The sequence below is a fragment of the Lipophrys pholis genome, assembly GCF_963383615.2.
Source record: "Lipophrys pholis genome assembly, chromosome: 3".
NCBI classification, from domain to species: Eukaryota; Metazoa; Chordata; class Actinopteri; order Blenniiformes; family Blenniidae; genus Lipophrys; species Lipophrys pholis.
Window position 1 is genome coordinate 35,572,555 of NC_137627.1, and position 18,097 is coordinate 35,590,651.

The 18,097-nt window shown below is 43.2% G+C and overlaps 1 protein-coding gene across 1 annotated transcript in view; it reads right to left on the minus strand.

Annotated features, from left to right (window-relative positions):
• Positions 1–411: 411 nt before the first annotated feature.
• map4k1 (mitogen-activated protein kinase kinase kinase kinase 1) overlaps positions 412–18,097 on the minus strand; it is a 42,572-nt gene continuing 24,886 nt past the window's right edge. The window contains exons 15-28 of the mRNA XM_080460242.1: positions 16,528–16,660; positions 15,542–15,645; positions 15,226–15,267; positions 14,213–14,291; positions 14,052–14,128; positions 10,023–10,083; positions 8,396–8,498; positions 8,253–8,311; positions 8,057–8,142; positions 6,413–6,590; positions 5,363–5,431; positions 3,451–3,543; positions 2,353–2,479; positions 412–1,080 (exon numbers count right to left, since the gene is read on the minus strand). Of these exons, the coding sequence (XP_080316368.1) occupies positions 981–1,080; positions 2,353–2,479; positions 3,451–3,543; positions 5,363–5,431; positions 6,413–6,590; positions 8,057–8,142; positions 8,253–8,311; positions 8,396–8,498; positions 10,023–10,083; positions 14,052–14,128; positions 14,213–14,291; positions 15,226–15,267; positions 15,542–15,645; positions 16,528–16,660 (1,311 nt within the window). The 3' untranslated portion in view covers positions 412–980. The remainder of the gene's footprint in view (positions 1,081–2,352; positions 2,480–3,450; positions 3,544–5,362; positions 5,432–6,412; positions 6,591–8,056; positions 8,143–8,252; positions 8,312–8,395; positions 8,499–10,022; positions 10,084–14,051; positions 14,129–14,212; positions 14,292–15,225; positions 15,268–15,541; positions 15,646–16,527; positions 16,661–18,097) is intronic.

Below are 18,097 nucleotides of genomic sequence, written 5' to 3' on the forward strand. Positions count from 1 at the left end.
TGTTTGTGTTACTTTTATCTGGATTTTAAAAAGTAACATCAGTTTTAATGTAAATGTGATTTTTACTGGCCTCTATTCAGGAAAGGCCCTATCTATCCATCTATCTATCCATCTATCTATCTATCCATCTATCTATCCATCTATCCATCTATCCATATCTCTCTCTCTCTCTATTTCTAGCTATCTCACTCTTTCTCTCTCTCTCCCTCTCCATCTATCTCTCTCTCTCTCTCTGTCTCTCCCTCTCTATTTCTAGCTATCTCTCCCTCTCTCTCTCCATCTATCTATCTATCTATCTATCTATCTATCTATCTATCTATCTATCTCTCTCTGTCTCTCTCTCTCTCTTTCTAGCTATCTCTCTCGCGCTCTCTCTCTCTTTCTCTAAGATCAACACAGTCCACTTCAGCTTGTGTTCACTATCTTTATTACAGTGTAACAGCAGTAACAATGTGTATCTCTGATCCAACGCGTGCACACACACACACACACACACACACACACACACACACACACACACACACACACACACACACACACACACACACACACACACACACACACACACACACACACACACACACACACACACACACACACACACACACACACACACACACACACACACACACACACACACACACGGCAGAAGGGTGACTCCTCTTTAGTGTTGGAGGAGGAACTTCCCTCACGTCTCCTTCAGGGTGTGTCTCGGCTGTCTCCAGCTCGTTCTGGACCTCACAACCCAAATCCAACATAAATAAGGGCTGACTCATCGGATCAAAGTCAGAAACACAACAACTTCCTGTCCTCTGACACATTTCACCAAAACAATAAAATACTGCTGCTTCTCCACGCCGACGGAGCAAGGCGATGATGCGCCACGTGTCCCTTTGCCGTAGATCCAGTCAGAAACCTTCCCACGGCCACAGGTGGGGAGTTTTCCCATGATCCCCGGCGCCAGGTCAAGGTGGAGAGAGTCAGGGCAGCATGACGTACTTCTCAGCAATTTCCAGGATGTACAGGTTGGACATCCCCGAGTTGTCCTCGCATAGACGCTTCTCCAGGACCACTAACCTTCTGCGAAAAAGTCCGACTGTCAGTCGCAGCTCAAATTGTCAGAAAGTCGATGAAAACACAAAGTGGTTCAATCCCACCTGGTGTGACTGTTACAAACTACATGCTGAGGAGTTTAGTCAGTGAATTACCAGCAGTTATTCAGACGCGACTGTCAGATGAAACAATCAAGTCCATTTAGATTCTGTTTGAAAAGAGTCCGTGAAACATTTTGAAGAAGCTCAGGCTGATACTTGTGACCTAATGGAAGCTCTTGTTTAAAAAAGTTTTGTAAATAAGTAGTTTATTACAGTTTCTAATAACTTCCTTACAAAAAATAGTTACTTTGATATTTACTATGAAATAAAAGTAAATTATTACTACTGGATTACTTTGAATGTTCTCCCTCCTGTGTTAATAAGGGTCACATAGATGTATTATTGTAGAGTAGCTGATTTGTCGGCACTGTGTCGCTAATCTGGATGTTAGAGGAGGAAGATGCTCTATAATCTGGATTCTAGAAGGAGGAAGATGCTCTATTATCTGGATTCTAGAAGGAGGAAGATGCTCTGTAATCTGATGTTAAAGGGGGAAGATGCTCTATGATCTGGATGCTAGCAGGAGGAAGATGCTTTATAATCTGGATGTTAGAGGAGGAAGATGCTCTATAATCTGGATGCTAGCAGGAGGAAGATGCTCTAAAATCTGGATGTTAGAAGAGGAAGATGCTCCATATAATCTGACGTCAGAGGAAGGTGCTCTTTATTCTGGATGTTTGAGGAGGAAGATGCTCTATAATCTGGATGTTAGAGGAGGAAGATGCTCTACAATCTGACGTTAGAGGAAGGTGCTGTTTATTCTGGATGTTTGAGGAGGAAGATGCTCTATAATCTGACGTTAGAGGAAGGTGCTCTTTATTCTGGATGTTTGAGGAGGACGATGCTCTATAATCTGGATGTCAGAGGAGGAAAATGCTCTATAATCTGGATGTTAGTGCATCGTGAGGGAAATTCCTGACCTTATTATGAGGAGAAAGAACAGCAACTCGAGGGAAAGGGAAGCGTACTTTCCAGTGAACTTTGTTTCTTATGCTGGATCACATCATTGTTTCACATTCGCACTGTTGCTTTAAGGCTTCATTGTTGACATGAAGATTCACTGTGAATCGAAACACTGACTTTGAACTTCTGTGTCTCACATATTCTGTACGTGAGCAGTCATTCCTCTCAGGTTTTACTATATGTTGGTGATAAAACAATACAAGGATAGAAGTCGACCACAGTATGGTTCTGGTACCTGTCGGACTGCACCAGCTTGTATGTCTTCTTGTGGTCCGTTTCTTCCTCCAGCAACTCCTTGAAGCCTTTTCCTCTCCTCTGCCAGCCGTGACGCCACACCGCTAACAGCGTGTCCTCGAAGTACACTGAACGGACACAGAGAGGCAGCACTGAGCTCTGAGCCTCACCAGACAACAACAACAGATCACACAAACAAAACCAACCCAGACACAAAACAATCTAGAAACAAAACAATCTAGAAACAAAACAAAACCAGAAACAAACCAACCCAGACACAAAACAATCTAGAAACAAAACAAAACCAGAAACAAAACAATCTAGGAACAAAACAACCCAGAAACAAAACAAAACCAGAAACAAAACAACCCAAAAACAAAAACAACTTGGAGCTTCTCGCTGAAAGGAAAAACACTATATTGCTTCCATAACAATGCAGTTAAGCCAAACACCGATGATTGGACACGCTCACTTTAAATATATAAAATGTTCAAATAAAAGCTGTGGACAGATTTATTAGGGAAAATGTAAATTTGACAGTTTCAGAGAAGAAAAAGCTTTAAAGGAGTCATATTATCTAGAATCCACTTCCTGAAGGTTCTCCAGCAGTACTACTCGTCCCCATACCTGGACTGACGCCCCAGAAGTGAAGACAGTCTGTCCTCTCTCTCCCTGGCTTGTCTCAGGTTTTAAAAAGTGTGTTGCTCCAACCAGCCAATCAGAAATCAAACCCTATATAGTGTCATCGGGGGTTTAGCCAATCCCAATCAAGGTAGGCTCTCCCTTTGACTCCTCCCACAATTAGGCAGCTCTGCTCTGGCACATGGCACCACGAGAGGAAGTACTTCCTCCTCTTCCCAAGATGGGCATGTGTGGGTGGAGCCAGTCCAGCTCACACAGACACAGCAGATTCTGAATGTAGCTCCTATGATCCAATATTCAAATGAGGAAAATCAAGGAGGAGGTAGAACCTTAGAATACTGAAGGTTCCTGGACCGACCAGACCAGGAGGAGGAGAACAGCTGACTAATATGACTCCTTTAAAGAGAAGCAGGCAGGGAAGCCCTGATGATCCGGGCTCATAGTCTCTGGTCCTCACCTACAGAGTCCACGTCGTGTGAGAAGGTGGTTTCATAAGGAACAGACCTGCTGCTCCTCAGTTCTCCGTCAAGACCGACGATGTGGGCCGATTCTGAGGAGCACAGAGGTTCTGCATTACAGCACCAGCATGTGGAAACACCCACCGAACAATGAGGACTGCAGCAGGCGTCACCCACAGTCACTCAGTCACCCACAGTCACTCACAGTCACTCACAGTCACTCACAGTCACTCACAGTCACTCAGTCACCCACAGTATCACCCACAGTCACCCACAGTCACCCACAGTCACCCGCAGTCACCCACAGTCACCCACAGTATCACCCACAGTATCACCCACAGTATCACCCACAGTCACCCACAGTCACCCACAGTCACCCACAGTCTCACCCACAGTCTCACCCACAGTCTCACCCACAGTCACCCACAGTGAGGGACAGTGAAGGACTGTGACTGTTGCGGTTCAGATGTGTTTCTGTTGATCACCAGTTGGTCACCGATGAACCACAGATTATTTTAATTTTGCTTTAGTACTTTTCCATTTCCATGTTTTGTTTTCACCTCCTGGTCATTATGTCTCACGCTTCTCTAATAGAGTTCACGGTTCACATTTTGATGTTGTGTCTCGGTTTCACATTTCCTTCTTGTCACCTACCATGCTGTGTAATATAAGTGTTGGACTTCCTGTGTACTTCGCTCTGACGACCCCTGATTGTTTGCTGTGCCTCATTGTCTCCCTGCTCACTGTGGTTGAGTAAAATTCTCTTTTTAAAATAGTTTGGACCTCAGTTTTGTTGCTTCATTCTGAGGAAACTACAGTTTTTGTGTAATCATCAATAACGACTGTGTTCTCTTACGTCCCTGCCTGCATCTTGGATCTTCTAAAACACACAGAGATAAAACTCCATCTACAACAGGCCAGTGAACCAGCAGCAGGTGAAGCCATCAGACGAAGCTGGTTTATCATGTAGGTAGAATACTGCAGGTGTAGAGGGGTTCAGGAGTCTACACCGAAACAGAAGACCAGGACTTCTGTACTGGTTTGAAGCTAAACAAGTAATCTGATTGAATAGAAGTTTTCTTATTAATAGTTGCAAATAATCCGCTTTTAATTACAGTTTTTGATTCAAACTGATTAAATAAAAGTAACTTTAATGTAATCAGGCTACACGTTTGGCACTGAAGTCACACAAAGATTCTAATTTCTTCTGTCATCTGTAAAATCTTTCTCCACATTTTGTCCTTTTATCCACACTTTTATCAAATTGTTTTATAAACTTCACTTTGATAAGACTTGTGTTTTCTGGTGTTCTGCACAACCAAACAGGCTACAGTTGATCTGTAATTATATTATATGTATTCTACATGACATATCAATATATATATATTTTCTAAATATGAAATTTATTACCTTTTCACGAGATAATGTGTCTTTTTGTAATAGTTCTAACATGTTTAAATGAGTATGAAATAAGTGGAAGCTAAAGGAAATCCTATCTTATTTATGGAGAAGGGGTGGGATTTCATGTTCTCCTGTTTCTCACTTCTTTTCAAGCTATCTGAGTTTATTCTGCTGTAATTATTCACTGTTTGTCTGGTGAAATATCTTTGGTTGTCTGGTGGGCACTGTGGATTTCATATTGGTTTAGAGCATGTCTGAAATAATAAGAATTAAAAAAGAAAGAATTAAAATGTCCAGTTGAAAGTAGAACAAACTGTGTGATGCCGTGTACCAAACAATGTGGATGTGTGCAGGTTGTATTTTAGTCCATTTGTGCTCTTCGTCTTTACGACTGAATGAAATGTTCTAAGAAGACGGTTCATTAATGAATATTTAAAATGTCCCGAATGGAGTCAAAACATTTTAATGTTCAGTAATTAAAGGTTAGAAAAAAGAAAAAAAAGTACTTACTGTCTGAGAGGACGAGCAGCGAGCTGCTGTCCAGCTGGTTGACCTGAACTACATCAGGACAAGGTTTCTCTGGAGGAACACACACACACACACACACACACACACACACACACACACACACACACACACACACACACACACACACACACACACACACACACACACACACACACACACACACACACACACACACACACACACACACACACACACACACACACACACACACACACACACACACACACACACACACACACACACACACACACACACACACACACACACATACACACACACACACACACACAGAGGTGGAATTGATTGATTAGAAGTTGATAAATTGCTGGAGAGCGTCATCAATGGCGTTTTCTTCAGTGTTTAGTTCACTCGGCTCCACGCCCTTAAAAGTCATCAGTCGCTACTGAACAATAAATATTCAAACCTTTTGTACTGCATCATTGGAGGTGATACGTTTATTCCTTTAACTGAAAAAAATCTTGTTTTACATACATTTGCTGATAAAACAAAGTAAAAAGTAATCCTGATGGACTCTTTTTGTCATAGAGTTTTGAACATATTTTCATCACTAGTAGATTAAATAACTATCTATAATTTAGGAGTTCTTGAGAACACAGCCGTCACTTTAACTGACATAGTTATTCAATGTAAGCATAGTTTTTACTTAACAGATTTTATTCTTTCTATCTGCCTCTGACTTTTGCTCCAGTGTCACTCTGGACATTTTCCAGGAGGAGTCGGACTCAAGCTGTTGTGAGTTGAGAACACGAGATTGCACGACCACGTAACTCCGTCAATAATGTTTCCATAGGTATTACTTCCATAATACTTGTCAAAGCAGTGCAGAGACAGTCATTTGTTGCATGGAAGTAACTGTAGGGGGCAGCAGATACAGTTGTGGGCTGTTTCTGAACACAAGGCCATGATAGATGTGACCCTCCCACACTGTGTCATATATTGTTTATTTTAAAGTCACAATAAAGACGTTGTCATGTTTGCTGGAAGGTCCACCGTCGTGCCGGACGCCCTTACCCAGGCCGGAGCTGCTGAACCAGGACGTGTTGGAGTTGAGGTTGATGTACTCCATGTTGACGGGCAGGTTGGGGCTGGAGCCTCGGGACACGCCGATACACACCAGGGGGTACTCCTGCTGGGGCACCACCACCATCTCAAACACCCGCAGAGGGCTGGGCAGGGGGAAGTCGAAATGCTGTGGTGGGCGACACAGAAAAAAGACACGAGTCACTACTTTAAATTGTTTTCAGCAGGATCCACAGGGAGATCCACAGGGAGCCACAGGAAGATCCACAGGAAGATCCACAGGAAGATCCACAGGAAGATCCACAGGAAGATCCACAGGAAGATCCACAGGGATCCACACACACATTTTCAAACTGCAGCCAATAGAAGAGACTTCAGCCTAAACGTCTCACGCGTCTTTGTCAAGTCTGCCTCTCTTACATGTTTGTCTCTGTTCCTGTTTTATTTTGAAGTCACCTGTCTTGTCCACGTCTCTGTGTGCTTGTCCTTCCTGTTCACCCTCCCTCTGTGTTTCTGCTTCGTGCTGATGTGTGTCGCCTGTGTCTTCCTCTCCCTGTGTTTCCAGTTTTGTGGTTGTTGGATCGTCAGTCGTAGTTTGTTGTTCTCCTGCTCTTCCTCATATTTGTCTTTGGATTTTTCTGTGTTTTGGACTCCTGCCAGACTTTGATGATCCCGATCCTAATAAATTCTGTGAACTGATCTGAGTCTGTGTTTGGGTTCACCACCGTCCACAGGCGTGTTTTTTAATAGTGGGTGGACGATTAGTTATGGGGATTTCCTTCATTGTAATAAATAAATAAATAAATAAATAAATAAATAAATAAATAAATAAATAAATAAATAAATAAATAAATAAATAAATAAATAAATAAATGAATGAATGAATGAATGAATGAATGAATGAATGAATGAATGAATGAATGAATGAATGAATGAATGAATGAATGAATGAATGAATGAATGAATGAATGAATGAATGAATAAATAAATAAATAAATAAATAAATAAATAAATAAATAAATAAATAAATAAATAAATAAATAAATAAATAAATAAATAAATAAATAAGAAAAGAAAAGAAAAGAAAAGAAAAGAAAAGAAAAGAAAAGAAACAATACAGAACAAACATTGTCAAATCCCTGAATGAAAGGCAGCAGAAATAAGAACAAAGTTAAACACTCTGCCCACACAAAGATCTGGAGATCTTATTGTGGGTATTTATTAAATTTCTTTAATTTAATGTATTTGTTTTATTGATATATTTTTAATTTCTTTGTAAAGCGTTTCTGCATTTCTTTAATTTCTTTAATTTCTTTGTAAAGCACTGTGAATTGCCCTGTGTTGAACGGTGCTGACTATATAAATTTGCCTTGCCTTTATCTCAAATAATCATCTCCCATTAAACATTAAAATCAAACATTAAATAAGAAACATACAAAATGACTATAAAGTTAGATAAAAAGCCCTTGGTGGTTGAAAGACCAAAAAAAGCTTCAGTGCAACACCGTGGCACTGTGACCCAACGTTATGGAACCAACAGACCACCTGCTGGAATTTCTCCACTGAACAGCTTCAGAGTCGAACTTGAGCACAGGAAGTGTTTGTTTCAGGATTCAGAGTGTGTTTGTTACAAACCTTTATGAGCATGAACTTCTGCATGGGCTCGTACCACTGCAGCAGCACCACGGTGGACTCCAGAGCGCAGCACAGGAAGGCAGAACCTGAAGCAAACAAAACACCACAGTCAGTCCTCTGCACCAGAACCCCCACCTCACACTCTGAGTGTGAATCCACATTTAGATTCACGCTGCTATGAAACATTTGGTCTCACCAACTGAACAGGTCTTGCAGCCTTTGGTATCTGGTATTTTACTCGTCACGGAACATTTTCTGAAAACAGCAGAGATGATTTAGTTTCTACCTGAAGTGAGAAGACTCTCTAAAGAGCTGGAAGAGAGACGGGTCTGGGTTTACCGAGGTAAGAGTTTGTGGGTGGGCAGGGGAACCATCCGCTGGTCTTTGCGAGCCTGTTCGTACAACTCTTTCAGCAAGTGGGAGTGAAGCTGCGAGGATTTACCTGAGAACAAACAGTCAGGACACTCAGTGGAGGTGGAACAGCTTCCCTCACAGCAAGACCCAGCCTGGGTCGACCTCAGCTTGGTCTTGAGGGGGGTTCTGAGTGGACTTTGCACGTTCTCCCTGTGCCTGCCTGGGTTTTTATCCTCCCTCAGACCAAAGACGTGTGTGTGAGGCTCATTGGCAGATCTAAATGTTGTGTGGTTGTTAATGTGTGCGTCTGTCTCTCTGTGCTTGTCCTGCCATGGATTGCTCACCGGTCAATCAGAATCAGTCAAGGTTCTAGAATCAAAGTTCTACAATCAGTCAAGGTCCTAGAATCAACGTTCTAGAATGAGTCAGAGTTCTAGAATCAGTGAAAGGTCAGGAATCAGTCACAAGATGAGTCAAGGTTCTAGAATCAAAGTTGTGGAATCAGTCAAAGTTCCACAAACAAAGTTCTAGAGTTAGTCACAGTTCTAGAATAACGGTTCTAGAATCGGTCACAGCTCTAAAATAAAACTTCTAGAATCAGTCAAGGTTCCAGAATAAAAGTTCTTGAATCAGCCAAAGTTCTAGAATCAAAGTTCAAGAATCATAGTTCGAGAATCAGCCAGGTTGTAGAATTAAAGTTCTAGAATCAGTTCCAGAGCAACCCAGGGACAAGACAAATCTCTGCTGCCCCCCCCCACAAAAGTCAGTATTTGTTGGAGGTTGCATGAAGAAGTGGGAGTTTCCTGATTCTCTCACGCAGTTCAAACTGACAATGCATGTAAATAAATAATCCGTGGAGAAAAGACACGGAGGGTTTCTGATAGCGAAGCTTCACGAAGCACTGTATTTTTTTTAAAGCCACTAGATGGCGCTGTCTGTTCAACAAATGTTTGAAAGCACACTTCATTGCCAGTCCTGCTGTTACAGTGATGTGTGTGTGTTTGGTTGGCAAAGTTCTCCATGGTTAATATATGGCATTAGTTCAAGAAGCGTTTTTCCACAAATTTGCAAGATTTCATGGTAATAATTCATCAAGACTTTTCTAAAGTCTTATCCTGAATATATAACTGTTCATTTATAAGAGGTTTTGTGTTGCTAAAGTGAACGTTGATAAATAAAACAAGTGAATCAAGTATCACTGAATTAAATTTTTTTTAAATTTATACTTATACTATTTAGATTCATGCCTTCTGACATAAAACTGCCAGATATATTGCAGAGAACTTTTAAACCATAGTCCATGAAGATATAGTCTACACAAAACAGCATTTAAAAAGTAGCACCCAGACATGAGAACGAAAATCATTTTCTAGCCACTTTTTCATGGTTCACCTTATGGCCTCGTCAGCCTCTATCTTAGAATGAATAGCGCCATCTGGTGGAGTCAGAAAATGAAGAAAGTGCTTCATGAAGCTTCATGACGCTTCATGAAGCTTCATTTGGCCCCCACTAGTTTCTGGAGCTGTTTTGAATACGGAGTCAGTGAGTAATTATAAACCCGTCTGCAGCATGCGAGTAGAGACGTCCTCTATTCCACAGCTTCTTCATTTACCTGATACCGACATGAGGACGTTGTTGATGGTGTAGACCCAGGTACACTTCCCAGGATACAACTGCAGGAGACAGAGAGGACGTTCGTTCAGTCACTACGTTCCAACAGATTTCACTGGTGTTCTAAATCCAGCAAGAACAATCTTCCTGAGACTGTTTCACTGAGTTCTTCTGCACTACTGAGACTCCTGTTCCTCACATGAATGAATAAATAATCTGCTGCTTTGTCTCGTTTCTTCAGACTTCAATCATCATCAGGAGGAAACAAACAGCAAAGAAATGCAGTTCTTGTTTATTGCGGACGTTTTGGGAAAAATCTCCCAAAGGCGAAACCCACAAACTCTGCTACTCTGCTGCTCTGCAGCTCTGCTGCTCTGCTGCTCTGCTGCTCTGCAGCTCTGCAGCTCTGCTGCTCTGCAGCTCTGCAGCTCTGCAGCTCTGCTGCTCTGCTGCTCTGCCGCTCTGCAGCTCTGCTGCTCTACTGCTAATCTAGCTGCTGTTAAAGTAACATTTCCTAACGATGCTCCGGGGTCACATTAAAGGTGTGAGGACTGAAGTCGGGTGTGTTTGTTTCATTATTGCTGGTTATTGTTTATTAAACTGATTATGTGGACATGTGGAGTCTATTGAGTTGAGTTGTGTGGGTTAGTGTGCCACCTACTGGCAGTGACATGCCATTACTGTTTCCTGGTTCTGGGCTGTTCAGTTGACCATGGCTGCCATGTGAGTGTGGAAGAGAGTGAAGCTCGTTGGTGTACTTGTGTAATTGTACGTATTTCTGAGTATATTTACTTTGATTCCATGTTTGGTTTCAAAGTGTTTATCGCATGTTGGAAGTTGTTGCAGTATGTTTTAGTCCTGTATACTAATAGCCATGTGAATACTAGCTTGTAATGAGTGGTATTATTTCATATTTGGGACATTTTCCTCAGTAGTTCAGGTTCTCTGTTAAATCTGCCAGGCCTTTAAAATAAGTGTGTTATTGTTTCAACGGTGTAAATTCCTGTAGTTTCTGTAAATATCTGCTAAGTGACACTCATTTGTGGGTTTGAACTTTCTAAATCCAGTAGGTGTCCCTGTTGACTAGAGATAGATATCAGTTAGTCAATATTCATATGTTCTGGTAAATTCAGTTCGTGTTTACTTTGCATCCTGTTTTGATTTAAGATGTTCTGAAGGCAGTTTGTTTTCATGATTGTGTGATCCATTCGTCTAATGATTGTTACTTGCTGTTGTTGTTGTAGGACCACACACACATACTCACATACACCCATACCCACAGAGGACTTTTCCACCAAAAAGAACCAGGAGCTAGTTCAGAGCCGGTTCTTAAATGAGAACCACCAAAGAACCGGTTCTTTTTCCACCAACAGAGGAGCCAAGTGAGAGCTACGTCACTGCGTCACTCCAAAACGTGATACGTCACTGATTTAAACAATTTGGTGCTGACAGCCTCATCCAGGAACCAGCAGACGGACTGGATTCAATGGTTTAGTCCGGGTCGCTCCATCTAGTTTGGCCTGAACCTCTGATGCACCAAAGAGAAAGAAGACATTACGTCTCTTCTTGTCTCTATTGGTGTTTTTTCACATCCGCCTTGCTTTAGTCCGGAGCCCCAGAGTGGCCATAGAGGGGAAAACAAAATAACGCCTGTATGAGTTTGGGGCTTATTTTTCAACATTTGGGCATTACATTGTGAATTTCTGCTCCTTTCACTTTATTTCTGGACGTGTCTGAATCAAAAGCTTCATCATCGGAGAAGAATGGAGGTTTACAGTGATAGAACGAAGCTCTACAGACGTTTCCATGGCAACCTACGTAAACACTCTGATTAAAGTTCTCTTTCACATGAAGCCGTTAAAAGGCTCATTTTATGCCTATAAAATCCAGCTTTCATTTACAGTGGTATGTAGTTTGTTTTTTAGTTGCTGATGAACCAAAAGTATTCATTATAAAGAAGTTCTGTGGTTATAAAATAATATCGGAGCGTCTCGAAGCAGAGCGCCCCCTGCAGCCGTACACTGCCTTGCTCAGCGGCTGCAGCTCCTCAGCCGGCGGTCAGAAGGTGAAACAAGACCTGGACGTGACGTTAGTTAGAATCATGTTACCATGAAAAATAAACCAGAATGGAAAACTGCTTCTAAATTATATCTGACGTAGCTGACTGACAGCGGAGGAGCGCGGCAGCATCTCGAGAGCCGCGGCTCCGCGAATGCGAATTAAATAATCCCGTTCCCTCGTATTATTAACTTCAGGGAACGAGTTATTATATCATTCCTATGCGTTTTTTGGATTTTTTTCTCTAGAACCACTCTGGGACTCCGTGTTCGCTGGAGTTTTCAGAAAGCCGGGACAGTCCGCTTCCGCCTTTTAGGCAGCGATAACTCCAGAGATAACTCCAGCGATAACTCCAGAGATAACTCCAGAGATAACTCCAGCGATACCTCCAGAGATAACTCCAGAGATAACTCCAGAGATAACTCCAGAGATAACTCCAGAGATACCTCCAGAGATAACTCCAGAGATAACTCCAGAGATAACTCCAGAGATACCTCCAGAGATACCTCCAGAGATACCTCCAGAGATACCTCCTTTGATAACTCCAGAGATACCTCCAGAGATAACTCCAGAGATAACTCCAGAGATAACTCCAGAGATACCTCCAGAGATACCTCCAGAGATACCTCCAGAGATACCTCCTTTGATAACTCCAGAGATAACTCCAGAGATAACTCCAGCGATACCTCCAGAGATAACTCCAGAGATAACTCCAGAGATACCTCCTTTGATAACTCCAGAGATAACTCCAGAGATAACTCCAGAGATAACTCCAGTGATACCTCCAGAGATACCTCCAGAGATACCTCCTTTGATAACTCCAGAGATAACTCCAGCGATAACTCCAGAGATAACTCCAGCGATACCTCCAGAGATAACTCCAGCGATAACTCCAGCGATACCTCCAGAGATAACTCCAGCGATACCTCCAGAGATAACTCCAGCGATAACTCCAGAGATAACTCCAGCGATAACTCCAGCGATAACTCCAGCGATAACTCCAGAGATAACTCCAGAGATAACTCCAGAGATAACTCCAGAGATAACTCCAGAGATAGCTCCGCCCCCAGCTGATGACACGTCGGGTCCCAGTCTGGCTCCTCTCTGGCCCAGCAACGAAGTGGGGCCAGCGTAGCAGCAGATTAGCCCCTGTTTGGCCGGGGCTTTGATAGTGGAAAGACAAACTGGTGCTAAGCCTGGCCCTGGCTCCGAACTAGCACCTGGTTCTTTCCGGTGGAAAAGCCCCCTGTGCAGAGGCCTGCCTGTAATACTACAGAAAGTACTACAAGAATCCACGGCGTTGTTTGTGTGTCCAGACCGACACTCAGGCGAACGTCAACAATCCACCAGCAATGATCTGTGTGGGTCCTCACCTACATTAACGTTACACTGGTGTTGGTGTTAAAGTGCAATGTTCAAACTAACTCTAGCTCAGTGTTATGATGACAAGATCTGGTGCCGGAAAAGTTAATAACTGGGACACTGACAGGTAATAATACCAACCAGAAGTGGCATTTGAACCAATGACCTTCTCATTGTGAGGCAAGAGCACGAACCACTGAGAAAGAGATTCTCATTTTACAGCCGTGACGTGTGGGCGTGGCTTATTTTGACACCAGCTAATCAACATGAAAATGTTTAAAAAATAAAACTAAAATAACACCAGCGATGTTATTTTATAGCCGTGTGGCCTTAAAGAGACAGACAACACTGGCAGTGCTGCCGTGTGTTCACTGTCATCCAGTGGAAATCCTGAAGAACAACACTGGTCATGATTCAGTTTGTTTGAGTACAAAGTACGTTGAGTATGTGTTTGTACGGAAAGACATTTCAACACTTCATTAAAAATGGAGGATTTCTTCGCAGAAACACTGATTTGATGTTGATCTTCAGGACTGACGCCTGTAGACTGTCAGCATTTATATCATTATTTAGTATTTTGTGTGACTCCCATGAGGGGTGTATAGTATACCAGCTCCATCGTGGCCTCGGCGCCGTTGAGGTTGAGGGTGTAGATGCCTTCCTCCGCCCCCAGGATCAGGTGCTGGTCTGAGGGAAGAGGAAGCTGCTCATACACACACATCCAGTGAAACAGAAGAAGAGGAGGTGAGCGAGTGAGTCCGGCGCTCAGACCTTTGGATGCTTGGTTGTCCCACACGGTGGAGCAGTTCAGTTTGAGAGGGCAGCCGTGGAAGATCTTCTTAAAATAGATCTGGAGACGCAGAGAGGAGACCAGAGTGTTAAATGATGCATGCTGCAGTTACCGTTCGGTGAGTTCAAGCTGCGACAGGAGGACTCGCCACAGGCCGTGTATTCATGTGTTCATCCAGACAGAAAAACTCAAAGCTGCTGATGAAGGATTTAAATGAGCTTCAAGCATCAGAGGCAGGAGGAAAGTATGAGCAACATTTTACACACGACACACAGCTACCAAAACATGTGACCTCTAATCCCAGGATCAGTTATATGCAATGTTTAGCAAGTCAATGAAAATTAACGATTGATCACAAATAACTACTTATAAAGTAACTAAACTGACATGGGAACGTGTCAGTCCAACAACTGATTCACTCATTAAGTTAAATCAGTGGGAGGAAGATGCTCTATAATCTGGATGTCATGATGTAAACAATAACATGTAACAAGATAGACACAAACATAAGTCCCATTGAATCCATATCAGAACAATGAACGAATGAATGAACGAACGAACGAACGAACGAACGAATGAACGAATGAAAGAATGAATGGTTTATTTCGGTTACAGTTTCAGTGCAAAGTTGGATTTTGTGCGTTCAGTTTCTGGTGCTTAAAAGGTTCACGCACACATTTTTATTTTTATTTTTAAAATATGTGGAGCTGAAATGGGTTGGCCAAGTCAAGGCTTAATTTTGCCTTTCCCTTAAAAACCCATCAAGTTCCCCGGGACACCAGTGATACAAAAGAAAGAAAACAAACAAACAGAAAAAACTAAAAAATTTAATCTGAAATAAACAACAAATAACAAAACAGAACCCCCTCAAAAAAACAAACAAAGAAACAAACAGATAAAAGCACAAAACAAAACCAGAATAAAAACCTAAACGGCCCCCCTCCCCACAACCTCTGCTGGTTTGCAGCAGATTTAGATGGAGAAAGAAACTCACTGGCGGTTTCTTCATGACGGGGCTGACACACTCCGCAGGGCCCTGGATAACACAAGAGGAAGAGTGACGATGACGACTGTGGAAGAGCCGTGGACCGGCGGAGAGCGAAAACAAACCATCTTGTTCACACTCATCACAAACTCACACTCTTTTTTTATTTAACAAGTAAACATAAGAAACACTACAGTCCCCCCCCCCCCATCATGTCATGTCATGATCCAGAAGATTGATTCATGTCAAACGGTGTGAACAGCACAAATCTTTTGTGTTTATTTGTGTTTGTCATGAAACAATGGTATTTGGTTGTGAGCTGTACCTTGGACGGGGTGGGCCGTCTGCGGATGCCTTTAGGAGGGAGTTCAGGAGGACGGTGCTCCGCTGGGCTGTTGTGCCACGGGACAGTTAAAGACTGGCCTGGATCTTAAACACAAACACAAACACTATGAGAAGGAGGGAAGCTGTGTGAACTAACCAACAGGAAATATGGACAAACAGAAGACTGACAACTTAAAACATCCAAGTACCAGTCAGGTACTGTGAGTACTGTGAGTACACCCCTGGATTTATATTAATGTTCATTGTTTGGTGTTTCACACCAAGAGAAAGTCCTTGTACTGTGCAAATATAAACATTGATATAGTACCTGGCAATAAAATCATTCTGGTTCTGGTTCTGGTTCTGGTGATGGTTCTAGTTCTGGTTCTGGTTCTGGTTCTAGTTCTAGTTCTGGTGATGGTGATGGTGATGGTGATGGTGATGGTTCTAGTTCTGGTTCTGGTTCTGGTTCTGGTTCTGGTGCTGGTTCTAGTAACCTCCAGGGTAGAGAAGCAAGTCTGAGTTTGCATGTTCAAGTCCGTCACGGGACCCTCAGTTGTCCTGGTGTTTATCTTTTATAACTTCTTGTCCCACGAGATTCTTTCTTGTCTTTGTGTTTTGTTTTGTTCTGACTCACCTCTGGTTTCATCTTCTAGTTCATGTTGACCTGTTTGCCCCCTCACCTTTGGCATCGTGTTGCTTTGCCCTCCTCCATTTCCCTCCTCATCCCCATCACCTGTGTCTCATTGTCTCTGCACTCCCTGAGTGGACTCTCACTATGTGATCGTCCTTCTGCAGTTAGTCTGACGTTGGTGTTTCTATTTGTGAGAAGACTTTTAGTTTTTGGTTTTTTTGGGGGGGCGGTTCTACATGATTGAACTTCAGCAGTAGTTTAGCTCCTCTCCATCTGGATCTTCTCCCCGTGTCCAGTACATTCAGTGTTTCAGGCTGGGGGCTGAACTGCAGGGCAGATGAGGAGGAGCTCACATGGGAGGTGCGAGGCTTGTTGCAGGGCTGCCGATCGGACCTGCGTCCCGCTGGAGGTCCTCATGAGGGGTGAAGGGACCAGCAGGGAGCCGGGGTCCCGGACCAGGGTTTCTGGACTGCTGCGTCCTTTGGGCTGCAAATTCGTAAAAATAGTTTTTGTGTGATTTATTGAAGCATTTCCATGACTGGTGAGCGGCTGAAGCGGCTGTGGAGTCGTGGACTTTCTGACATCGTCATGACATGATATATCTCAGTCTCTGAACCCGTCACACTGTAGGACCATGATATCTCAGTCTCTGAACCTGTCACACTGCAGGACCATGATATCTCAGTCTCTGAACCCGTCACACTGCAGGACCATGATATCTCAGTCTCTGAACCCGTCACACTGTAGGACCATGATATCTCAGTCTCTGAACCCGTCACACTGTAGGACCATGATATCTCAGTCTCTGAACCCGTCACACTGTAGGACCATGATATCTCTCAGTCTCTGAACCCGTCACACTGCAGGACCATGATATCTCAGTCTCTGAACCCGTCACACTGCAGGACTATGATATCTCAGTCTCTGAACCCGTCACACTGTAGGACTATGATATCTCAGTCTCTGAACCCGTCACACTGCAGGACCATGATATATCTCAGTCTCTGAACCCGTCACACTGCAGGACCATGATATCTCAGTCTCTGAACCCGTCACACTGCAGGACCATGATATCTCAGTCTCTGAACCCGTCACACTGTAGGACCATGATATATCTCAGTCTCTGAACCCGTCACACTGCAGGACCATGATATCTCAGTCTCTGAACCCGTCACACTGTAGGACCATGATATCTCAGTCTCTGAACCCGTCACACTGCAGGACCATGATATCTCAGTCTCTGAACCCGTCACACTGTAGGACCATGATATCTCAGTCTCTGAACCCGTCACACTGTAGGACCATGATATCTCAGTCTCTGAACCCGTCACACTGTAGGACCATGATATCTCAGTCTCTGAACCCGTCACACTGTAGGACCATGATATCTCAGTCTCTGAACCCGTCACACTGTAGGACCATGATATATGATATCTCAGTCTCTGAACCCGTCACACTGCAGGACTATGATATCTCAGTCTCTGAACCCGTCACACTGCAGGACTATGATATCTCAGTCTCTGAACCCGTCACACTGTAGGACCATGATATCTCAGTCTCTGAACCCGTCACACTGCAGGACTATGATATCTCAGTCTCTGAACCCGTCACACTGCAGGACTATGATATCTCAGTCTCTGAACCCGTCACACTGCAGGACCATGATATCTCAGTCTCTGAACCTGTCACACTGCAGGACTATGATATCTCAGTCTCTGAACCCGTCACACTGCAGGACTATGATATCTCAGTCTCTGAACCCGTCACACTGCAGGACACCGCAGATCTGAAGCCAAAATTAAAAACGACACAATCACTTATTTTCTATACGAGAGATAAAAACCAGGGTTGTTATAGAAATATTTTACCAGTCCCGCCACTCAAGATGAAACTGGACTGTATGTGGCTCCTGAAGTAACATTT